This window comes from Eulemur rufifrons, chromosome 21 (assembly GCF_041146395.1).
Source record: "Eulemur rufifrons isolate Redbay chromosome 21, OSU_ERuf_1, whole genome shotgun sequence".
NCBI classification, from domain to species: domain Eukaryota; kingdom Metazoa; phylum Chordata; class Mammalia; order Primates; family Lemuridae; genus Eulemur; species Eulemur rufifrons.
This window is the reverse complement of record NC_091003.1, coordinates 21327488-21353195: the sequence shown is the minus strand read 5'-3', so window position 1 is coordinate 21353195 and position 25708 is coordinate 21327488. Positions and strand designations below refer to the sequence as shown.

Here is a 25708-nt window from a genome sequence, read left to right as displayed (position 1 = left end):
TGTCCAGCGATGCTCATTCACATGAATATCCTGTAGCAATGGCCCCGGGAACACAAAGAAGCCAAGTGCTTCCCAGGTTCTCTGTCAGACACTTCTTGGAAAAGAAAATTACCATCTAGGAGTGGAGAGACCATCACTGGGTGAAATACAGTGGAAAGAATCACACTCTAGGGCCAAACATGGCACAAACCACGTGACTCTGTCATAGCCCCTTCAAAACGGGTTGTGCAGCAAGGCTGTTGCAGTAAAAGGCAGCTACTGAAAGAGAGTCCTTCTATTTGAACTGTTTAGTAGCTGTATGACCTGGATCAAGTCACCAGCCCCACTGCCCACTCAGTTCTGCCACTGGCACTCATAATGGCCGCCTGCGAGAAAAGAAAGGGGGACTACGAAGAGCCTGTCTGGGCTGGTGTCTGGCACCAAGCAGCCCTCCCCATCCAGGGCACACTGCCAATGTCCCATCCTTGGTAGGTGTGGCAGTCACAACGCCTCGGAGAGGAACAGTCACTGAGGGCCTGCTGTGGTTCACACCACCTTAGAGCGGGACAGGAAACCTCAACCACGACACCTCGTTCACCTTGTGTGGGAGGCCCGCAAGAAGGGCTGAGAAGATGGCTGAAGGCAGGCTCCCCACTGAAGTCTTCCAATACTTCCTAGGGGAAGGAATGACCAGCCTTGTTTACAGCCAAAGCCATAGCAGGAATGTCAGGGTACTGTCCCCAGGCCACACAGCTAGAAAGCTCTGGCTCCAAACCCTTTCCCCTTGCCTGAGAATTGACATCATGGGAAAACCACTTGTTTTCCTACCACACCACCTCTGGTGAGTTTGCAGGCAGAAGCTGAAGCACACAGCAGCTCAAACGGCTGCCAACATGTGTCCTACAGCCCGTCCGAATCAGATACATAAATCCAGACAGAGCTCTAGCAACCAGCGGACTGTGCCCCAGTGACATATTTCAGAGGTGGAAAGAACCCAGGGGGCACAGGGAATCCATATGAGTTCCTACCCCAGGCAACCATGCAAAACCTGCCTCTGTCCAGACACTAGCACTCCTGCTGGATTTCCATCTCTCTCCTGCCATCCTGACACTCCCGCGTCAGGACCTGAGCTATCTGGGCCAATGGCTTCCATCAGAGCAACACTGAGTTCAGCCCCAGAAGCCATGAGCCTTAGAGGAAGAAAGAACAAGGCAAGGAGAAAAGGTGGGAGGAAAGTTGAGTTGGGTTTCCTGTCACCCATCCCCTGCCCCTTCCTGGGGGAGCTCTACAAATGACTGCCAGTGGCAGAAAGGGCACTCCGAATTCTCATCCCACTGCTCTCCTGGAAAACTCCCACTCTGCTAAATCCCATGGACCATGCTCGGCCCACCTCACTGAACCTCAGCAGAGGATAATGGTGTCCTGGTGTTAGAGGGAGAGCCTCCTGTGGAGCCAAGCTCTGTACCCCAGGGTGGCAGCTTCGGTCCCCAGCCTGCCCAGCTCTGCGGCCACTGCAACACGAACAGAATCCAGCAAGGGGCTTCTGCGCAGGACAGTTATGGTAACACAGGGTTACGGCAGTTAAAAGGAATGTACTAGATCCACAGGAATTAAACATGAATAGAGCTCAACAACATGGTGCTGAGTGAAAGAGGAAGCTGAACACCAAACACAGTGTGACAGCATTTAGGTTAAAAGAAAAAACTAACAGATAAATCATGGTGTTTAATTCTAGGAGTATATATTTACGCATTAAAAATATATTTTTTAAAGTCTGGAAAGATACAAGCCTAACTGTAGGTCCTGCTGAGGCAGGGGTGAGGGGACTAGACTGGGGAGAGCAGTGAGAAGGATCCGAGCTTTGCCCTTAACACTGTAAGCCCGTGTCCCTTGTATGATTTTAGAGTAAATATTTAAAGGAGGTAATACTGAGGACGAGGCACTCTTCCAGGGTGCAGCCTGTTGCAGCACTTGCTGTCTTCGTCAGCAGTGAGCAGGGGCCCTGATGGCCACACCCCCACCCCAGGAACCTGTTAAGGCACAGCTCCCACTAGGGATGCCTGGTGGGGCGTTTCCACACCTCCACGCCCAAGAGGTTCTGACCCGAGGCAGGTGTGGGAGCCCCCATCCTCACTCATCTGTGGGGCTCATGCAATCTGAGCACTGAGGGAGGAAAACCTTGGGGCCAAGGTGCCAAGAGAAACCATCCCAGGTTCAGGGGTGGTGATGGCCAGAGCTCAAGGGAAGAAAGCAAGGCCACTGGACAAGACCTCCAACAGCTGCCCACGGTCAGCCCTCAGGGCCTGCTTCCGGCTTGTCCTACTCAAGTGTGAAAACTCTGAGAGGCCCCCACAGCTGTCGATGCAGGGAAGGGTCAACAGCAGCCACCACAAAAATGTTCGCTGTTTGAGCTCACCACTCATGTAGACAGCGAAGCGTCATTTTTTTTTTTTTTTTGAGACAGAGTCTTGCTCTGTTGCCCAGGCTAGAGTGAGTGCCGTGGCGTCAGCCTAGCTCACAGCAACCTCCAACTCCTGGGCTCAAGCGATCCTTCTGCCTCAGCCTCCTGAGTCGCTGGGACTACAGGCATGCGCCACCATGCCCGGCTCATTTTTCTATATATATTTTTAGCTGTCCATATGATTTCTTTCTATTTTTAGTAGAGACGGGGTCTCGCTCTTGCTCAGGCTGGTCTCCAACTCCTGAACTCAAACAATCCTCCCACCTCAGCCTCCCAGAGTGCTAGGATTACAGGCGTGAGCCACCGTGCCCAGCCTAGCATCGTCTCTTGACATCCAGCATCTTCACCGGACCCTTACACCCTGCTGATTTCCATCCAGCCACGTCCACTTCCTTAGTTTTCAGCCTCTTGCTGATTTTCAGATCTGACACCATAATGAAAATCTATTGCAAAGTAAAACTGCACATCTTGCATAGATGTGTGATTTCATAAAGTTGATGAAAGCAATGCTGGGAAACCGCTTAAGCTGCAGGCCAAGCCTTTACATGTGAGGACCAGGCATGATTAACATGACTGACCCCACCCAAGGAAGGAAGGCGAACTGGCCAAGGAAGAGAACACATGCGCTTTTCCTAGGCACAAAGAAGTCCGAGAATCCTGGGGAAAGGCAGGCAGCTCCCAAATATTTTTGTAAAAGTAACTTTCTAAATTCACGCCACAAAGATGAAGGACATATTACCTTATCATAAACCTTGGAAAATTAACCTCCCCAAGAACCAACTAAACTTAAATATTCTTTGTTCATTTGAGGAATCTGCATATTTGCAACTGTCACCAAAGTCCTAGCAATGTAAGATTTAGGACTTAATTTCATTATTCTTAAGTTTTTCAGAATAAAGTCCCAATCATCTTTATTGACTGTTTACTACAATCACTTAGTCCCATTAGTCTCTATGCCCCTTTCCTAGTGCTGACTACACTCAAACAGCAGCCCTTCCCTTAGGTTTGTGTTGGTGGATACGAATGTCACCCAGGTTATAAAAGTGGGGAGAAATTTATGTCATTGTTTTATTAATATTCTTCTCTATGCTTTTCACTATCATTTGAGTTTTTATACTTACATTAAAGACACATCACTTTCATAATCAGAAAAAGCAACATGGAGCCATTACCTCTTTGAGCAGGACTAGGCTTCCCGTACTTAGCTCTGTGCTAGGTCAGCGGCATTACAATGCCAAGGAAGAGTGCCAGGGCTCTGGGAGCTCGTGTCCTGCTCTGCAGGGTCTCTTAGGTGGCAGTGGGGCCCCGGATATGATGGCAGAGACTCATCCTCAAGGAGAGAGGAGCTTTCAGAGGATAACGGCAACACGACAGTAGGCAGAGAATCTCATTTGGTCCTCCCAGCAATCCCATGACAGCGTTAACAATGCCATCATCTTGTTTTGGGTTTTAATCACAGGTGATCACCGCAAAACTTGAGGCCCAGAGCCATCTCCCTGACTGGCAGGCCCCTTTAGCACCCTTCTCTCCTGGGAGACCTTTCTGGGCCATGCCAGCCTGAACATGTCAGTTCGCTTCCATCTCAAGGAGTTCAGAGAGCCCTGCTGAACAGAGACCTCGGGCCTGACCCAGTGTCCTACACAAGGGGAGCCCCCTACCAAGAGAGACTTCAAAAATCCCAACACAAAATCCAGAATTCTACAAGGACCCAACAAGTTCCTTTGAGACAACAGGGAAGAGGCAACTACTTCTAGTGGCCAACACTCCTCTCCTGCCTCTCAACTATGCTATAACTAATGGCTGAACAGTCAGGTCACAATAGCCTGTCATGAACTTGGACTGGGTGTCCAAAGAGCAGGCACCAAGCTATCACTGACCATGGTATGACTTGAGCCTCATAGGGAGATTCATGCGCCAGCTCCCCGTACAGATGTGAGGAAAAGAACAACAGATGGGACAGAGCTTTGCTGACCCGAGGGGCACTCTGATGGGACAGAAGGGTAGCACCCCTCCTCACCTGCTGCACGAGCTCAGGGGGCAGCTCAGCTCTCCACTGCTTCAGCTGGCGCGAGGCAAACGAGTGCAAGGCATATGACATAGTGCCATACTCGATCCACAGGGACAGGTTGGAACTGTCGATCTCCAGGGCCCGCCGGAAGCAGTTCAGGACGGGCGTGGCATGCTTCCAGATAGGCCCATCACTCTTCAGCTCGTTGGAGTTCAGCTTGTCCTGAATGCGGCTGGCCCGGGCCAGGGCCATGCCCGCCCAGGAATCAAACCTGTCATGGTGACAAAAGCACCAGCTAAAAACACCACTGCCCTGGCAGGCAGGCAGGCAGACAGACAGACACCGTGGACGCTCACCTCCCAGCCAGGGCTCAGAGCCCAGCTCTGCCACTCGCTAACACCATGACTGGGACCTGGACCAGCCATGTCTCTGAGCCTCAGTCCCTAACCCATGACATGTGGCTAAGAAGACCTTCAAGAGAAGAGCTGTGGGCACTACGAGACAGAATGTATTTTAAGTCATCCAACACCTCACAGGCACTAACTACTCTAACATATGGGCCCTTGGACTCTGCTGCCCTGCTTTGAGGGGTTACCCAAGGAACTGGTCCAGTGGAAAGGAAAAGGGGTGCTCCACAAGGCTTTGCAGCAGTGGCCCAGCCGAGACTCCGGGAGACTCTCAGCCAGGTGTGACTTTATCTACTTCCACACTGGCAAAGCCTACTGCCAGCACACTCGCCAACCAGAAACACAGGCAGGCGAAACCCCCAGGACCCCAGTGACCCAGCTTCTATCCTGTTCTCCTCTGGGCCCCTGAGCAGACCCTGCCCTTTCCAGCTCAGTTCCCAGGAGTAAAATGAAGAGTGAGGGACCACATGATGGCTGAGATTCTACCATGCTGAGATCCCCTGAAAGAAACTGATGGTGAGAACACAGAAACCTGTCTGAGGGGGGAATGGCCACAGAGACATCAAGACCAAGACAATCCCTGGGCACTTGACAGACTCTGGGATTTTCTGAGTGCTAATACAGAGAAAAGAAAAGGCAGGGGGAAAAAAAGGACATCCTATCCTCCCCTATGCCAACAATCCTTAACGCACTGCTAGCATGGAAGATCAGTCTGGGCCCCTAGTCTCCCCCCAGCACCTGCCTGTTAGGGCCAGAACAAAGGAGACCAAGGGCTGGAGCCCAGGACCAAGCCACCAAGTCCCTTCCTGGCACTGGGGCCAGTCCCACACCAGATCCCTACTCTGTAGCAGGGCTGCCCCGAGGGCCAGGCTTGACGGACTAATACTCTGTGAACAGGCATGTGTGCAGGTTGCAGGGAGGCCTAACTAAGCCACGGTGACTGTCATTCCATTGACTGAGGGGCTGTCAGGTGACAGGCGCCACGCAGGGACAGCTGAGTCTCACCATTCTCCCTTCTCAGATGTGGAAGCAGTGGTGCAGAGGAGGAGACCCTCGCCGTGTGGTGCAGTGAGCGCACAGACAGCCTGCGCACAGGCCTGCTCCACCACACTGGTCCATGGCCATTCCCAAGAGGACAGCCACGGCTTTGCCACATGCTGTCTGCCCGGAGGAAACCACCAGCTGAGCAAAAGACGATCTATGAGAACCTTTCCCACAAGCTACACGAGTCTGACAAACTGGCTTCTCCACTCAGATCCCAGCCTCTTCTCCCCTTGGCCAAACAGATCCTGACAAGGTGGAGTTCTCTGCTTTCCCCTGAGTGAGGGTGGCTCTGTGCTGCTCACCCATGGCTCAAGGGCAGCCACCATGGGCTGACCCCTGAGTACTTCCAGAAAGTCTGCCCACAGATGTTACTCAGCCACAGAGAGTGGCCTCATTCTGACACTGATCCAAGGCTTGCCTCCTAGGTGTGACAGCCATGAGCAAATATTCCCTGTTAACCAAGTGCATCAGACTTCACGAGTATAGCAGGACCCTTTGGGATACTCAGGCCAATTACTGCATTTTTTTTTTTTTTTTTGGAGACAGGGTCTCACTCTGTTGCCCAGGCTGGAGTGCAGTGGCTTGATCATAGTTCACTGTAATTTCAAACTGCTGGGCTCAAGGGATCCTCATGCCTCAGCTTCCCAAAGTGCTGGGATTACAGGTATGAGCCACCGTGCTCAGTCTCCAATTATTATACTTTAACAGAAAGCCAAGCTGGTAAGAAAACATAAGCCTCAGGTACAATGGGCATTCCTACGTGTACCATTGTGACAATCACTACTGCTCATGATGCACTGCATCACAGCAAGGAAGAAGAACTATGGCTAAAATTTTTCTGTTACTCACCACTCCCCCCATAAGAAAGTAACCACAATTAAGGAGTCTGCAGTGGAAGCAGCGAGAGTACACACTTCCTAGGGCCTGGGGCCTGGGGCCTGGGGCCAGCAAAGGAGGCAGCACAAAACCAACTGGATAAAGCCAGGCCGTGCCTCCTTGCTCAGCACACCAGGGGCCAAATGGATACCTCATACCTTCTCTCACCCCGATGCCCCTCCCAGGGGATTTCAGGGAAGAAGCCTTCTTCCCTGCTCTTCCTTTTATGAAGAACCTGACTTTCCTAATAACTGCAGAATGTTCAACAACCTTCTCCTTCCTTTTTCCCTGGTCTCTTTGCTATAGGCAGGGAAACCCCAAACTGGGCCGCTGAAGAGCCCGCTGAGCTGGAGTCACCCCAGCCCTCCCTGCAGCCAGCCTGGCCCCAGCCCCAGTCACTGACCTGTTGGGGCAGATGCAGATGTCATGCATGTAGAACTTGATGGCCTTGGACTGCTCCTTGTTTTTGAAATGATAATCAGCCAAGAGGTAGTAGAGCTCATCCACCACCGGAGGGGAAGGGTCAGCCCCTTCTGGGAGGCAGGGCACCTGGCAGGTGAGAGGGCAACTATGAGGGGAGGTGGAATCAAGGACTTAGATGTGACCAGTGGACCCAGGACTGTTTGGTCGTATCAACAAAGGACACACTCTCTGGCTTCTCCTGGCCCTTGTGTCTGCTCCAAAGCAGAGAAGGAGCAAAACAGCATATGTGGCAGTGCCAGCGGGGAAGGGTGTGACCCATCCCCATCCCCCACCTCTTCTCGGCAATCTGGCCCACCTCAGCCGAGGTCCCCTCAATGTAGGCAGAGACTTTGTCCAGGCTCAGTGCCGGCCGCTCTGTGCGGGGCACAATGGTTGCGATTCTCTTCAAGAGGTTGGCCAAGTCAGCAGACACGGTGCTGGTCTTATAGCTGTCAAATTCAGGAAGGGTCTTCGGCTTAAAATACTCAAACATAAACAGGGCATCCTCCCATATAAGATCCACCTTGGAAAAAGACAAAAGGCAGACTCATAGTACATTCAGGGTAAATGAAAAAGTTCCTCTACAGAAATGCACTGTATGTGATGTAAATGAGGTTACAATATACTGCAAACCTAAAATAAGTCTTCATTATACTTTTTAAGATCTGCATGCCCACTGTAATCCCCAAATCCAAGTGTCTAAAGAGCATAAGCCTGGTCTTTACAAAGACAAATGCTGGGAACCAAGGGCCGTGCTCTGTGAGTCCACATGGCTAAGCCAGAGGGTGGGCTCAATCCAGGGTGGGGACCTTGGGCCAGCCACTGACCCTCTCCACACCTCTGCCCCCTCAGTCACTTGGTTGACAAATATTGAATGAGTGCCAACTCTAGGCCAGGGTGATTCTAGGTGCAGGGGCCACAGCTGAGGCCCTGTTCTAAGGAGCTCATATTTTAGGGGATGCAATCCCTAAGATCAGAGAATAACTAACAATATTGAGGAGCCACGAGATAACATACCCACAGTGCTCTAAAAACTGAAGCAACGAAAAATGGAAAAGCTTTAAGGAATTATTCATATTATCCAAATTGGAAATAAACTTATTGACAATTGCCATGCTACATTTCAAAATTTGTGAAGCTTAAGCTTTTGCAAGGAAAATCTTTTTCCTTTGATTACACTGTATCAGACCGTCTTCTCTCCTCCTCCTGATGCAACTCTAACTGGGATGGCAGAGATGAGTGTTGACAAATCTGATGTCCTTCCGGAGAGTTCAGTGCTTCTGCTTCCCACACATCCTCGGGCCTGTTGCGGCGCCCTCACCTGCTGGGCTGAGTGCTCCTCCAGGTACCTGGCCTTGCTCTTCTTGCTGGGGAAGCTATACAGGCAGTAGAAGCACTGCTCCAAGGCCGTCTCCAGCTCCTCCTTGTAGGGGTGTGTGTCTTCAGAGGTGGAAGCAGCAAGCTCCTTTTGGAGAACTCGAACCTACAGCGAGTGGAAGAGATGCCTGAGAAGAGGGCCTGCAGCCACAGCAGAGCCCCAGGGAGACTCACTCTATCAACTCTTCTAACCCGAGGAGGCTACGTCTGTTGGATCCCTGTATTACTTGATTCCAAAAAGACCTGTTTCCTGGAAAAGACTTGATATCCGAATTGGAGTTAATCTGGGGCCAACTCTGGCAGTGGCCTCCTGATGGGGTTTGTCAAGCTGCCTTCCTTCTAGCAGCACCTACCCAGTTTCTACCAGCCACTAGAAGAAGATACTAAATGCCTCCTTGTAACTTCTCTTTACTCACTTATTTAGCTATTCATTTGCTCAATGAATATTTACATTCTTAATTGGGTGCAGTGTGACATAGTTCTTGCTTTTACAAAGCTCAGATTCCAATGGGAGGAATGGAGTTAAACAAATATTTATAAACAAATAATCTCATTAAGGCTGAGGAAATCGCTCTCAGAAAAAACATTAGTGAGGATAAGAGAAGATGTGAACGATACAGTAAATTAGTTATATCTACCGACATGAGATCCAGTGGCTACTGTTATACCCAACTTATTAGCAAACACACATTCTTTCCAACTATTAGCAAATACACATTCTTTTCAAGCATCCATGGGATTTTCACCAAAACTGGATGAAAAGCAAGTCTCAATAAAGACCAAAGAATGGATACATTACATACCACATCCTCTGAACATAATTCAATAAAATCAGAAATGAATTACATAAAAATAGCAAACACCAAATATCAAAACTTATGGGATACAGCTAAAAATGTATTTGGGGAAAACTTATAGTCTTCAGAACATATATTAGAAAAGTGAATACTGAAATAAGCATTCAATTCAGTAAGTTAGAAACAACATATGATAAATTCAAAGATACCAAAAAATATTAAAGTTGTAATTAATGAATTAGAAAGCAAAGAAAAAACAGAACAATAAACCAATAGCTGGTAGTTTGAAAAGACTAATTTAAACAAACCTCAGGAAAGATTGGCTTTAGAAAAGGAGGAGAAAAAGCACAAATAAATAATTTTAGCAATGAAAAAAGGGGCATAACTATTAATAAAAGTACACACTTTTAAAAATCATAAGCAAGGCCGGGCGCGGTGGCTCATGCCTGTAATCCTAGCACTCTGGGAGGCCGAGGTGGGCGGATCGTTTGAGCTCAGGAGTTCGAGACCAGCCTGAGCAAGAGCGAGACCCCATCTCTACTAAAAATAGAAAGAAATTATATGGACAGCTAAAAATATATATAGAAAAAATTAGCCGGGCATGGTGGTGCATGCCTGTAGTCCCAGCTACTTGGGAGGCTGAGACAGGAGGATTGCTTGAGCTCAGGAGTTTGAGGTTGCTGTGAGCTAGGCTGACGCCACGGCACTCACTCTAGCCTGGGCAACAGAGTGAGACTCTGTCTCAAAAAAAAAAAAAAAAATCATAAGCAAAAACCATGAACAGCTTTATGCTAATAAGTGGACACAGCTACAAATATATAATTGACTTGAGAAGAGAAAATCTAAGTGGACCTATAATCACTAAAGAAACTGAGTCAGTAGTTTACAATTTACAGTACTCCCCCCTAAAAGGGAGATAGCTCTAGACTATGGGTGGGAAACAATGGCCCATGTGCCAAATCCTGCCACTGTCTGTTTTGGAGGCCCAAGAGATAAGAATGGTGTTTGCATTTTTAAATGATTGAAAAAAATCAAAAGAAAAAACTATTTTTTAACACCTGAAGATTATATTAAATTCAAATTGTGTCCACAAGTTTTGTTGGAACACAGCCCATATTATATTATCTATTACATATTATCAATTTACATATTATCTAAGGCTGCTTTTGCACAATGAGAGCCCTTAGTAGTTGCAACAGAGACCCTTGGACCTACAAAGCCTAAAAGATTTACTATCTGTCCCTTTACAGAAAAAGTTTTCCAGATCCCTGAGCCAAGAGCATAAGAAAGGCGGGGGGTGGGAGGAGAAAGACCTTTAAGTATCGAAATGGAAAAAGTTGTTATTTATGGACATAATTGTCTACATAGAAAATTCAGGTCTACAACCCACTAGAATTAATAAAAGCAATAGGAAAAGGAGCTATGCATAAGAAAAATTTACTTTTAAAAAATAGTTCTGGCTAGGCACAGTGGCTCATGCCTGTAATCCTAGCACTCTGGGAGACGGAGGCAGGAGGATAGCTTGAGCTCAGGAGTTCAAGACCAGCCTAAGCAAGAGTGAGACCCCTACTAAAAATAGAAAAATTAGCTGGGCGTGGTGGCATGTGTCTGTAGTCCCAGTTACTCGGGAGGCTGAGGCAGGAGGATCACTTGAGCCCAGGAGTTAGAGGCTGCAGTGAGCTATGATGATGCCACCGCACTCTAGCCCGGGCGACAGAGCGAGATTCTGTCTCCAAATAAAAAAAAAGTGTTCTTATATGCCTGCACAAACAAAATAGAAAAATTGATTTTTAAATATCTATTTACAACAGTAATAAAAAAATGATAGGTAGGCATCCATCAAACTAAATATACATGAGTTTTAGGGAGAAAATTATAAAACTGAATGAGGGGACATAAAAGTGTAAGACCTAAGTAAATGGAGAGACATACTATGTTCATGACTTGAAAGACCCAATCATATAAAAATGTCAATTCTCTCCCAAATTAATCTGTGAGGTCAATGCCATTCCAATCAAATTCCAATAGGGAAAATACAGCTTCATGAAAGTTTACAGACTAATCTTACAATCTTATGGAAGAGGAAAGAGCCAAGAGTAGATAGAAGGTGGACAGAAGACAAAGGTGACTTACAAATCAGTGCAGAGAGAACAGACTCTTCAATACATGGTATGAACCACTGGCCACCCATAGGGAATGTAAAACTGGATCCCTACCTCATCTCACAAAAAATAAATAAAATCCAGATGGAAGAAAGATCACATGTGAAAAACAAGAGCAAACCTTTAGATTAACATAGAGGAGAATATCTTTATAATTTTGTGGGGGAGAAGGATTTCCTAAACAAAGTACAAAAAAAAAAACAACCCCAAAACCACCCATAAAGGAGAAGAGTAATAAATTTGACATTAAAATTTTAAAATTCTGTAAAACATCACACACAAAGTTAAAAGACACTCTATCTGCATAAAGTTGTATAGAAATAGAACTAAGTACATACACACAAACACATGTGAAACTGGTGAAAGGTATATCAGACAAAATACTGGAATTCAATGTACATAAAAGAACTCTACAAATCAATAGAAAAAGCAAAACCAATAGAAAAATGGGCAAAATATATGAACAAGCAATTTATGAAAAAGGAAACCCAAGGAGCCAATAAGCATAAAAAGATACTCAGCTTCAGTAATAATCATTAATTGCTAAAAGGAACATTCAAAGAACAACAAAACATCATTTCACGCCTCTCAGATGGGCATCAATATTTAAGTCTGTAGTACCTAGGGCTGCCAGAGATGTGTAGAAATTCCCACATTTCTGTCAAAAGTATAAAATTAGTTCATTTATTATGGAGAATAATTTGAAAATACAATTTTTAAAGTTACAAACACGCACAGTCTTTGATCTCAGTTCCTTTTATAGCAATTTGCACTAGAGAAACTTACATGTACACCTAAAACCACTTCTTGGTGGATGTTAACCATAATACCACCTATAACCCCCAAGATGGATACATAACCTTAATGCCATCTTCAGGAAAATGGATTTTTAAAAATTATGGTAATAAATATTTACAAAGTGATATAATGTCTAGGATTTGCTTCAAAATGTGGGATGGCTGAGGGGTAGGCAGGAGAGTGGCTGTGTACTATGAATTAATAATGACTGATCATTGCTTAGGATATGGAAGTATGCTGTACTATTATCCCTTTAATATATGTTCAGAATTTTCCAGACTAAAATGTTTAAATCATGGTATACTCACACAACAGGATCCTATAAAGCAATTAAAATAAATGAACCAGATTTACTTGTATCAATGTAGATATATCTCAGTGTATGGAAATGAGTAAATGCAAGCTGCAAGAGGTTATATACTATATATTTTGCATATAAAATTTTACAGCTTTTATAACTCCATATCATTTACTGATATACAGATACATAATAGCTAGGTATAAAAACATGGACAAAAAGGTCCATGACAACTTCAAGAGAGTGAGGAAGGGAAGGAAGAACATGATATCTTTCCTGTAACTTTCCATTTTTACTACGAGACAGGTTTGAGCAAATACAGCAGATTGCTAATACATACACAATCTGGGTGGTGACACAAGGGACACAATGTAAGTGAGAACTGTACAGAAGTTAATAAAGGTGCCAGAATACAGGCGCCATTTGGGCTGAGCGTGGATGAATGGATGAAAGTTTATCAACCCAAACAGAACATATGAAAAGCAATACTAACTCAAGAAAAGATGGGATTTGAGAGGATTTCTCCCAGAAAACATTTCTATTCTATCCAAGAAGAGAAAACAATCCACACAAAAGTCTCTCTGATGTTGACCTCAAAGCACTCTCAAGACACAATCCTTTACCTGCAGAGACGCAGTAATAAAGTATTCACCTTTCTGTTCACATGTAGTTGTGTAAGGAAATTTAAAAACAAAAATTGAAAAGAAAGTATTTACCTTTATTTTTTATTTATTTATTTTTTTTTTTGAGACAGAGTCTCACTCTGTTGCCCGGGCTAGAGTGAGTGCCGTGGCGTCAGCCTAGCTCACAGCAACCTCAAACTCCTGGGCTCAAGCGATCCTCCTGCCTCAGCCTCCCGAGTAGCTGGGACTACAGGCATGCACCACCATGCCCGGCTAATTTTTTGTATATATATATTTTAGTTTTCCATATAATTTCTTTCTATTTTTAGTAGAGACGGGGGTCTCACTCTTGCTCAGGCTGGTCTCGAACTCCTGACCTCGAGCGATCCACCCGCCTCGGCCTCCCAGAGTGCTAGGATTACAGGCGTGAGCCACCGCGCCCGGCCTGTATTTACCTTTACAACCCTCATAGCACCCAGAATGATGAGAGCTCAGCGAGTATTTGTGGATAAGTGAATGAATGCCCTTATGTTTGCTCATTCATTCATTCAAGAAATACCAACTGGGCAGTCGTCTATGTTAGGCGCTGCTCTGGGAACTATGGATACTTCAGACAGAAATGGTCCCTGGACTCAGGGGAGGGGCACACGACACAGAAACAAACAGCAGGGCTCCCTGGTAGTAGATAGGACAGAGTGGCTGGCAAGAAGGCCTCTTTGAAAAGGCAGGAAGGAAAGCACAAGCCAGCCATGAAGCACCTGATGACACTGTGGCAGGCAGAAGGCACGGGGTGGTCAGGAGAGTTGCTGCAGGAGTCTGAGGAATCTAAAGGCTGGGCCTTGGGCAGGAAAATTAGGAGCTACAAAATGAAACACAATGGTGCTCATATCACTTAGACTCTCTCAAATTCAGTTGGCAGATACTGGCAGCTGGGATTCATGCCCCACCAAAAAAGACACAGACTAAGAAAAACTGGGAATAGGATTGTCCCCTCACCTCTTCAGCCTGCCTTCCCTCTCAGTAGCATTCCCACCCAAGCCAGCCTACAACGGTGCCTTGTGGAGGCGACCTTGGGTAAGCAGACAGTGCTCCTGCACTCTGATTGGCAGAGGGAAGGCAGAAGAAGGGCATGGCCAATTCCTGGGCAATCATACAGACTCGGCCTAGCAGAACTCTTCCAAAAATGGTCCCGGAGGGTAGAGCTGACCCAGGGTGAGCACCTGGAGGCCCTTGGAGCTCACAGGATAGGGCAGATAAGCAGGCAGCTGGGGCTGGGGCTGGAACTCACCTCAGACACTAACCAGCTCCAGGGCCTGAGGCCAGATGGGTCTCCTTGCCAAATCCCCACATCCTCAGTGTAAGTGCTTTGCAAACTGTCAAGCTCTACATATACATGAGCTCTACACATATGCACAGTCTCCTTCAACCCGTATTTATTAAGCACCTACTATATGCCAGACGTTGGGCTAGGTCCAGCAGTGAACAAAACTAACAAAAACCTCTACTCTCTCGGAAATTACATTTCAGTGGAGGACAGACACACAATAAAATAAATGAGAAAATTACTATATATGGCATGCCAGAAGGTAAGAGCTGGGGCAACACATGGGGCAGAGGAGAAAGATAGGAGTACTGGGGAGGGGGGTGCAGGGGTGAAAGAGGACATGCCCACCGAAAAGGAGGTGCAGAGCAGGGGACGGCAAACTGTCTCTCAAATGTCCAGAGAAAGTAAATATTTTAGGCTTTTCAGGCCATATAGACTCTATCACAGTTACTTGATTCTGCCACCGTATTGAAAAGCAGCCACAGTAAAATGTAAATGATGGGAGTGGCTATGTTCCAACAAAACTTTAGGAATTCACATTACAGGCTGGGTTGGATATTCCTCTTGGTACATCCGGGACACCTGGTGTTCTGTAACTTGTCTGTGTGCTGCTTGGCCTCCCACTGAACAGCAAGGTCTGGGGGCAGGGTTTGTGCTGCCTATCCCTAGTAAGCCCAAGGAGCTACCACCAATCACAGCTGGCAAGCGTCAGGAAGCCTACCTTTGCTCACTAATCATTTACTGACTGAATGTGATAGGTATGGATTGGGCAACTACTACCTGGCATAACAAGTGGTGCTTGGCAAACAGGGCTCAACAGAAGGTGGTAGTGGTAAATGTGGTTATTACTTCTAAAATTACGATTACAGGGCTTAGCCCTGTGCCTGACTAGTGACAGACTCCGTAATGATGAGTGGATCTAAGACCACCTGTTGTTCAAGGCCAGGCCCACAACACCCGGAGCCTCAGCTGCATCCAAGTTCAGACTTTCTGGCAAGTTTCAGTAGTCACATAAACAAAGTCAGTCAGAGAAGCACAGTGGGCCCCATTTCAAGGGAAGGCCGAGCAAGCCTAAGGGTGCCAGCACAGGTCTGTTCCTCTTCACACCCCACCTCCCACCCTAGCCCCGCACTGGCCACTCACGGCCTGGTAGGAAGCACTCACATAGAATCGCAGCAGAGCCCCGTCTGAATTGCAGCACCAGGACCTCCTGCCCAAATACTCGTGGGCCGTGTTGAGCAGCATGAGGGAGGACGGGAGCATGGGCGTCTCCGACATCCCTGGAGAAAACCCAGACCAACAGATGCAGAGTTAGTGTGGGAACATGTGTGCCTGCAGGTGAGCTTCGGGGTTCAGTCTCTTCTTTTTGGTGGTGTTTTTTGTTTGTTTTTGGAGACAGGATCTTGCTCTGTCGCTCAGGCTGGAGTGCAGTGACACAGTCATAACTCACTGCAGCCTCAAACTCCTGGGCTCAAGCGATCCTCCTGCCTCAGTCTCTCAAGTAGCTGGGACTACAGGTATGCACCACCACATTCAGTTAATTTTTTTTTTATTTTTTATAGAGACGGGGTCTCACTATATTGCTCAGGCTGGTCTGGAACTCCTGGCCTCAAGCAATTCTCCCTCCTTGGCCTTCCAAAGTGCTAGGCTTATAGGCATGAGCCACCATGCCCAGCCTTTTTGGGGGACTTTTCTGTCTTTATCAAAGTGGTCACAGATTTTTCATCCTTTTTTATCTTTTTATCTTTTTAAATAAGTAGTGACTTAATTGGCTTTATTAAAGCAATACATGCTTATAAAAAATAATCCAAACCACACAGGAAAACAAAGAAGGAGCACTTCACCCACCAAAACACCAGCACCCAGAGAACCACCGCTGACATCTGGCGAACATCACTAGAAGTATCCTCTGTGCATATGTGAGGCATTTTGAAAGACACAAATAATTTATAACAAAGGAACCCAAACTATGCACACCATTTCTTAACTTAAAATTCTTATATTTAAGTCTACCTGAATATTACAGAAGAAAAAAACAGAAGAAAAAAGAATGACTACTGAACTTCAGTTAAATGTATGTTCACTACTATTAGTTCCTTAATTAAAGGTCCCTTGATATTTTGGAAACTCTGGGCCATAACCCATCCGTGACTTATAACGAGGACTTTTAGAGTGGATTAGGACAGAATACATCAGAACAGAAAATACTAGAAGGTATCACACCTAGTAGAAATAAGTTTGTTTAATAAAATTTATTTTGCACTTTTTACTATTGGCCAGCCCCAGTCAAAAAATAATGATAAGAGCACCGGTTTAAAAAAAAAAAAAAAAAAAGGTCAGAAAATCATTAAGAAGTTCAAGCCACTCCAGTTTTTATGGGTCTTTTAGTTTCCATTTTCAAGGGCATCAACTGACTCCCTGTTATAAAGATCAGCGATTAGCTTTGTAATACTTCCTCCTTTCTCCCTACCTCTCCATTTTGTTGCATATATTATTTGCAGAAATTCAAGATTCATAACATTTCTGGTCTTCTCTGCAACCATAATTAGCCCAGCTGCTTTCAAGTCCAATTTTAAATGGATTAAGTGCTCATCACAAATCCTTTCCTATGACTTCCATTCTGACTCACATTGATTTACTGACTTCAGCCTCCAGAATTGTTTTTAAGAAGCGCTCACGGGAGCTGGAGTCTTGTTTGTAAATGTCTGTTACCTCTATAGTTACAAACAACTTGGCTGGATGTCTTAGGTCACGCTTTCTTTCCTTGAGAACAGGGAAGACTTACAGACATCATCCCAACTGCACTGAATGCTGCTACAGAGAGACCTGAAATGAGTTTCGTTTTTTATTCCACAGAGAAAGACAATTTGCCTTTTCAGTTTAGAAACCTAAATAATCTTTATCCTTAAAGTAGATCCTTTTTTTTTTTTTTTTTGAGACAGAGTCTTGCTCTGTTGCCTGGGCTAGAGTGCCGTGGCGTCAGCCTAGCTCACAGCAACCTCAAACTCTTGGGCTCAAGCGATCCTCCTGCCTCAGCCTCCCAAGTAGCTGGGACTACAGGCACGTACCACCACGCCTGGCTAATTTTTTTTTCTTCTATTTTTAGTAGAGACAGGGTCTCATTCTTGCTCAGGCTGGTCTCAAACTCCTGAGTTCAAGCGATCCTTCTGCCTCAGCCTCCCAGAGTGCTGGGATTACAGGCGTGAGCCACTGCACCCAGCCTTAAAGTAGATCCTTAACCAGGATGTGCTGGATAGAGATTGCAATATATCAATTTTTCTTGATACATACTGTACTTTTTGAATCTACAGATTCGGTTTTTACTACAATTCAGAGAAACTGTCCTGTATTTGGTATCGGGTTGGATGCTGCTCCTGTTCCACTGCTGGAGTCTTTCCATCAGGGCACCACTTTCCATCAGGGCACCACCTATCCTTACACTGCGCCATCTTTGTCCTCCACATCCACCATCTTCTCTCCAGTGCTCTTAGCTCTTAATCGCATCTACTCGTTTCAGTGTGTCATATGCATTCTGTCCCTTGCTGTTTGCATTTATGAGTTTATAATGGTGAGAGTTGGTTTGTAGTTTTTCCCCACAGTTCTGCAATTTTTCATTTCATTCTGTTTATCGGCTCAAAATTTTTAATAAATTTTTTTTTGTACAAACCATGTACAGAGAGACTCTACCACTCTTCCTTGGTGTATGTTTTCTTCCAGACTGAGTTCATGTGGTTTTTGCACCCTACATCCACTCTTTCCTTTTTGTTCCCCATCTGGATGGTGGAAGGGCTATAATGTCAGCACACTCACCATGTCATTTCTATCCTGCTTATGGTCAGCTTGGGCAGCTTCTCTAGACTAAGTGCTCTAATAAATATATCATGGATGAATTTTCTGTGGCATTCTCCCACATAATACATGACCAATTTGTCTTTTCCTTAAAGCTACAATTTTAATTCTACCTCTGTGCCTGCAGTGGTAGAGGAAGAGAGATAGCTTGGCTAGGGCTGCATACACCCCTTGCTGGAGAACTTAGGTTTTGTTCTTCCTTCTGAGGTCTCCCTTTAAGGCAGGATTGCTGGCTGGTGAGGGGAGTGCAGTCAGCAGACAGCCTCCAGGTGAAGTTCCTTCAGGGTCTGCTGCAGCTGTGGGAATAGCCTCACCCAAGGTCACACCCTTCCTGCGGGAGCCCACATCCAGTGACTGAGTGAGATGGGAGGATAAACCCTGGCTGCTTGAGTCCAACATGGTTGGACAGATCTGATGGGCAACTTTTGCTCCAGAGCTCCCTGCCAGGTTGGCTGAGGCAATGTCAGGCCTGCGTCACAGTTCGACTTCCCCCTCTGCCCAATCCTGCTTCTTCCCCCTTCCTAATAAACCCTGTCTCAGTGTCTGCTTCCAGGGAACTCGGTATGTGAGAGTCCCCACCAGGCCCCTCACCACCCAGCCAGAACTATGTTTTATCCCTGGGCCTCTTCCCTGAACTCAGTCTTGCCACTGGAAGATGGCAGGACCCAGCAGCCCTTCCTGCCTCTGCTAAGGCTCAGGGAAATATGGAGGGGCTTTCCCCTCAGTCCACTTTCTACAAATCAGAGGATATTAAGAATATTTCCCAGAACTTGGTCAACTTACCACCTTCCCTCAGTTCTCCTACCAGGGGACAGGAGCAGAAAAGCTACATCTGCTGCCAGCCCACCAGAAACTTTTACTTTTTTCCTTGGTGTACTTTTCAAAGTCTAAGGCATTTGACTGTCCCTTTATCCTCATTTATCTGCTGGCAGTTTTTTAAAAACTATTTTTTGTTTGCATAATTAATTTTAGGGAAAAGGAGAATCTCAATCCAGAAGTCTTTTTGTGTTGTTTTTATAAGAAAAATAATAAACATTTATAGCTGTAAAACTTATAATTTTTCACCACTAAAATCCTTTTGGAGAATAATGAGGTACTGTTTTCCAAGAATTCTAAAGATCTTCATTCCTAGAAATCTATGCTAAAAAAAAAAAAAATCAATTGAGCAGAAGCAAAAAGGAATGCAAGAGGTATTCAGCACAGCGCGACGTGTAGGAAAGAAATACTGCAGCCATCCTAAGGGTCAGCAGGGGGTGCGGTGCAGTAGAGCATGCACCTCTCATAAGCATGACTAAGACGATGGAGCAAAATGAAGCAGCTTTATAAAACAGAGTGTGAAAGCCTTTCGTAGTCTGGCCCCTCCTCCCTTGCCCAAGCCCCATGGCCCAGCTCTCCTGGCCAATGTGCAGCTCCCTTGTGTGCCCAACACCCCAGCGTCCTTCTCTGCTCCTGCTCTTCCATCAGGCTCAGCTCAACCCACATCAGGGGCTGAGGGGGGTACATCAGGTGCCCTCCTCTCAGCCAGCCACCTTGGCTTGGTGCTGTTCGGTATCTGATCTGTCTCCCCCACCACAAACCCATCAAGGCCACAGGTGTCTTACTCACAGAGGCCTGATATGTAGTGAGCAGCTGACAAATACCTGGGCACTAAACAAAATGATACAGACAGAATAAACGAAAGGAGGCAAACCGCACATTAACTCTGGTTTCTCTGGGCAGTTGGAACAGGGATGACTTCCTCTCCTTCCCATTTTCTTATTTAACAAATTACTGAGAAAAAAATCCTCAATAAACTTAATTTTAAGCTGAGTGAATAAATGCATAAATACACATATTAATATCACAACTATGTAAAAAGTAGATGAAGGCTGGGCGTGGTGGCTCATGCCTGTAATGCCAACACTTTGGGAGGCTGAGGTGGGAGGATCGCTTGAGGCCAGGAGTCCAGGACCAGCCTGGGCAATAGTGAGACCCCATGTCTACCAAACAAACAAACAAAATAAAAAAACGTACATCAGGCCAAGTCTGAACAGCAAATGCAAGGAAAAAAAAAAAGAGAGAGATCCATTTGATAGAATTATAGGGGATCTTGGCTTTCAGTGTCATTCAGCTGTTGTTGTGCTGTAGTTTCTTTAATTTAGCACATTTTCTACTATTGCACTGACCACAGCTCAAGGGCCCTCTCAAGCTTCTCAACTCCGAATGTCTACTCATCACCCAGCACCCACCACGTGCCAGGCATCGATCAGCCATGGTGATTTGTGGCTTTATTTCTTTATTTATTTTTGAGGAAAGGCACACAAATTTACTTAACCTGTACACGTGGAAAGACAAAGTGATTACCTTGGCTTTATTATTTCATTTCATCCTTGTAATAACCCTCTGTAATAACCATTGTTCCCAGTGTGGATATCAGGGGAATAGAGGCCTGCCCAAGGTCACACAGACAAGAAGCAACAGTTGGGATGTGGACCCTGTGCCCACTCCATGCTGCCCTCAGCATCCTGTCCCTTGGGGCTGCTGTGGGGATTAAAGGAGCTGACAGGTACGAATCCTCCTTATAAGCCCTGCCTCATTGTCACTCCTGTCACGCTGCCATCCGCACCAGCTGCGCAACACTCCACACACCACACCTCATGTGTCCACTGCACAGTGAGCTCCCTGAGGGAGGAAACAGGGACACATCTCTGCTTGTGTCCAGGCACATGCAAAATCCTGTCACACTGAGCCCCAAAGCCACTTGTAGCACCTGGATAAAGCCCCAGGGCCCGGGGACAGAGGCCAGGGGCAAGGATACATGGGTCAGTGCCATCCCCGCCTTACCCACTGCCTGTGCATACCTTCTTCTGCTGGGTTCTGGAGCTGCTGCTGGTGGCACAGGGAGTGGAAGGTGTCTTCCTCTTGTCTAATGATCCGATGCAGGATGATCCAGGGCAGCACTGAGGAGACGTGAGGCTCCTTGGCCTCCTCCTGCACGGCCATGCTGCAGTCGATGACCTGGTGGGGGGCGGGGATACCACGGGTGTCACAGCAAGGCCAGCTCTGTCCCCTGCCGTCCCACAATGAGCCGTAAGGGCAGACTGGAGGTGGCCAGGGAGCTTCTTGGGGAGCTAGGGCATCCTGCCTGCCCACTCCCAGCACTGATCTGGGAACACTGACCTAGCAATTCCCCAGTACGTAATTAGACAGAGCCCCCAACGTCCAGTGACAGGGTCACACCATCCTCCCTCATGCCATGTGCAGTTACTAATGCCCTCAGCCCCTACGGTGTGCTGGGCCCTGTGAACAGGGCATGGAGGACGCCCGGGGGAAGAGAGCCATGGACAAGCCACACGAGTGCTAAGGATCACGGCTCTGCAACGAGAGCAAACACAGCCCCAGGGGCTCACACAGGAGGGGTGAGTGGCTGTGGTGTGCCCAACACCCACAGAGGGCCGGGCATGGGCATGGAGGACAGGAATGCCGGCAGGAGCCCAAGAGGGAAGTCTAGGAGGGCTGTAGCCAAGGAAGCGGAAGACAGAGCAGACTAGGGACTCGGTGCACCTCGGGCAACAGACAACCTGGAGGGCATATGATGGGCTTTAGGCGAGGGGGGAGCACATTCATATTTCTGTTCTGGAAAGGTACCTCTGCAGCAGGACAGGGGCTGGACTGGAAGGTAGAGGGGGACAGGGAGGACTAGGGGAGAATGCTGCCACAGTTCAAGCCTGCAGTACTGCAGAATGACAAGGATGGGAGAAACAAAGGCTGGAGTTGTCAAGGATGTGCATTTGGCAGGACTTGCCGACAGCCTGGGCAGAAGATGAGGAGAGAGCTGAGAGTGGCTCAGAGCAAGGTGCTCTGCCTCAAAGCCTGCGTGACAATGCAGGTGCTGTGACCACCCCTCAGCTGCAAGTGCCAGGACAGCGTGGGGTGGAAGAGAGCCTTGGCCTGGGCTCTGGCCCCAATTCTGCCTCCGGCTCAGTGCAGGCAGACCAGGGCCTCCACTCTGAGCCTGTTTCCTCCCGGCTGGCATGGGCCATCTGGAAGAACCCTGTGGCGCCAAGTGCTACATTGTCTCTAACCCAGACCCAACCAGCCCTAGGCAGGTTTGCAGCCCATGCACAGCCACCTCCTTAGAGCCAGAGAGTTCTAGCCCGAGTGGTCAATATGTCCCCTTTAGGGTGTCTAACTAGCAACGAAAGCAGGGAACTACTGAAGAGGGGGGACGTCAGAGACACGCCTGCTGGGACAGGACAGGGCGAGAAGGAGCCGGGAGTCACCTGGATGAGGTTACTGGTGAGACGGACAAGGTTGGTGGCAGAGGATGACTCCTTCAGGATGCTGCCACTGCTGTCCGCAGAGAGTGCCTGCTCGATGCCCATCAGCAGCTGGGTCACTGTGGCCACCCATTCCTCCTTGGCTGCAGCCTCACTTGAGTTCACCATCTGCTGGACAGCCTCATTCAGAGCCACGTCGGAACACTCGAAACACTGCTGGTAGTCCTTCAGCCGGAGCAGGGAGTCCTGAGCACGGGAAGAAGCCAGGCAGAAGGTGCACTGTGAGTTCAGCACACTGGGCCTCAGGCCTGAGATGGGGGAGTGGGGGGAAAGAGACAAGACACGGTGCAAAAGGAAGGGAAGCACACCCCCAACCCCTGCGCAGTGTAGGCCACACGCCGCACTGAGCTGGCTGGGAGGGCGGGCTGCTGACCTGTATGCAATGGCAGCACAGCATGCCACCGGCCAGGGCCTAGCAGAAAGATGCCTCACATTCCCAATTTATAAAGCCGAGGCACTGGGAATGAGGCTTCAGAGCCAGCCATAGGGACGCCAATACCTCTGTCAGCTCTCCCCAGAGCCACCATGCCCACCCAGTGCCAGGGCTTTGGAGGGGGCTCAGGAGGGGTGGGGCAGGCTGCCAGGGAGGGACCGTCTCAGAGGAGGAGGGCCTGAGCCGAGGCCACAGCAGGTGCAACTGACCAGGCAGCACTTAAGTCATCATTCTATGAGTCCCCTCTTCCCCAGGTGCACTGGTGGGGCCAAGGTATGAGCTCCTCTGATCCTTGGCCACCGTATCGTCCCTTAGAAGTACCATGAGTATTAAATGAGTTTATGTGCATATCATACTCAGCACAGAGCCCAGCACATGGAGGAGCTCTCAGAACACCACACAGAGCTGTTACTTCTATTTTAAAAGCTCCTGGCCAGGTGTGGTAGCTCACGCCTGTAATCCCAGCACTCTGGGAGGATGAAGTGGGAAGATGACTTGAGGCCAGGAGTTTGACACCAGCCTGGGCAACCCCATCTCTACAAAAAGCAAAAGAGGAAAAAAAAAAAAAAAAAAAACCAGGCATGGTGGCATGCATCCGTAGTCCCAGCTACTTGAGAGGCTGAGAAAGGAGGATCACCTGAGCCCAAGAATTTGAGGCTGTAGTGAGCTATGATGAAGCCACTGCACTCCAACCTGGGGAGCAGAGTGAGACTCTATCTCAACAGGAAAAAAAAAAAAAAAAAAAAAAAGAAGCTCCTATATGGAAGCCATCAATTTTTGCAAACCTTTTTTTTCCCCCCTAGAGTACAACCCATTTAAACACCTGGGATCTCTGCCTCTTTCATCACTGTGCTGGTACATGGGGAAACAGCCTGTCTGCAAATACACAGACATGGCAGGCTGCTTGTTAGACCCACAGGAAGCACCTGCTGCCCTGTGCCCCGTCAGGGTCTGACCTCATCACAGCCCAGGCCTGGCAGCAGCTTCTGCCCATCTTGACATGGGCAGCTGCTACTCTCTGAGGTGACACTGACAGATGTGGGGGCAGAGATACCTAAAACTGCCTTTGGACTGTGCTGCAACATCTGAACACAGATCAAAACGTCCCTCAATTTGTAAGCCCTAATTGCCAGGAAAACAGGGCCTGTGTTTCTTTAGAAAAAGCCAGCACCCTTAAGCAGGAGGCCACTGAGTTTGTGGGCGACAACAGGGTACCGATGTGGGTCCAAAGGCCAACCTGACTCCTCCTTGGTCAAAACACCAAACACACAAAGGGTGGAGAATTATCTTTTAGCAGAATAAAGACTATTGGCCTTAAACTGCAGCCAGAGTTGCCATGAAAGTCAGGGACAAAACAAGGACCGTCAGCAGTGCTCTAATATGACATAATCCCCAGGGCTGAAGGTCAGAAAGAACTAAATAGAAGAAGAAGAACTGCCAGCAAATGAGACCAAATCACCACTGACTGTGAGCAACGCAATCGTCTACCCAAACAAAACAGAGCAAACAGAAAACAATCAGAAATGATGGAAAATCAGCGAAGCAACTAGATTCAAAATAAACATCCAAAAAGTAATAGGGTTCCAGGCTGGGCACGGTGGCTCACGCCTGTAATCCTAGAACTCTGGGAGGCTGAGGTGGGAGGATCGCTTGAGCTCAGGAGTTCGAGAGCAGCCTGAGCAAGAGTGAGACCCCGTCTCTACTAAAAATAGAAAAAATTAGCTGGGTGTGGTGGCGCACGCCTGTAGTCTCAGCTACTGGGGAGGCAAAGGCAGGAGAATCCCTTGAGCCCAGGAGTTTGAGGTTGCTGTGAGCTAAGCTAACGCCACGGCACTCTAGCCCAGACAACAGAGTGAGACGTGAGACTCTGTCTCCAAAAAAAAAAGGAGTTTATCCAACAGCCTCATAAAAAAAAAAATTAATAGGGTTCCCATAAACCAGCCATGTAGAAATGTAATTGCAAAATATAATGACCAACAAAAAGAGCCAGCTCAAAATAGCAACCAAAGAACTGAGAATCAACTCAACAAGAGGCAAACTGTCTAATTATACTGGAGAAGATAAAAGGCAGTTTGCCTGAACTGGGCGAGATAGCTGTCATGCACCGACAGGGGAGGGTTTCAAATTCTACCCCCTACTCCAGAAAAGCTAGCCGAAGCAAGTTAAATGCAAAACATAAAACACTAGCAAAGAAAACAAAGGCAAATATACTTTTTATGTCTCTCGTCTGCCTCTAGAACCTGGGCTTCCACTCAGAGTGGCCTTCCTCTTGTCTAGTACGCGCACCCTGTGGGAGGTCAAGCCTGTGCGGAATGAGTGGATGAATTTTTTTTCAAGTCTTGGAAAGCCTGTCTAAGCATAATAAACACAACAATAATGAACAAAATCACAAATGTTTGAAAACACTAAAAGATCTGACAACATAAATATTCAGAACTTCTGTATGTCAATAAATAAATAAATGCACAATTTAAGAGCAAACAACTGGGAA

General features: G+C 47.3%; 1 protein-coding gene across 1 annotated transcript in view; it reads right to left on the bottom strand.

Moving 5' to 3' along the window:
• CABIN1 (calcineurin binding protein 1) overlaps window positions 1–25708 on the bottom strand; it is a 154033-nt gene that overhangs the window by 83714 nt on the left and 44611 nt on the right. The window contains exons 17-23 of the mRNA XM_069497603.1: window positions 22728–22970; window positions 21306–21462; window positions 15781–15896; window positions 8559–8720; window positions 7554–7760; window positions 7179–7324; window positions 4458–4719 (exon numbers count right to left, since the gene is read on the bottom strand). Of these exons, the coding sequence (XP_069353704.1) occupies window positions 4458–4719; window positions 7179–7324; window positions 7554–7760; window positions 8559–8720; window positions 15781–15896; window positions 21306–21462; window positions 22728–22970 (1293 nt within the window). The remainder of the gene's footprint in view (window positions 1–4457; window positions 4720–7178; window positions 7325–7553; window positions 7761–8558; window positions 8721–15780; window positions 15897–21305; window positions 21463–22727; window positions 22971–25708) is intronic.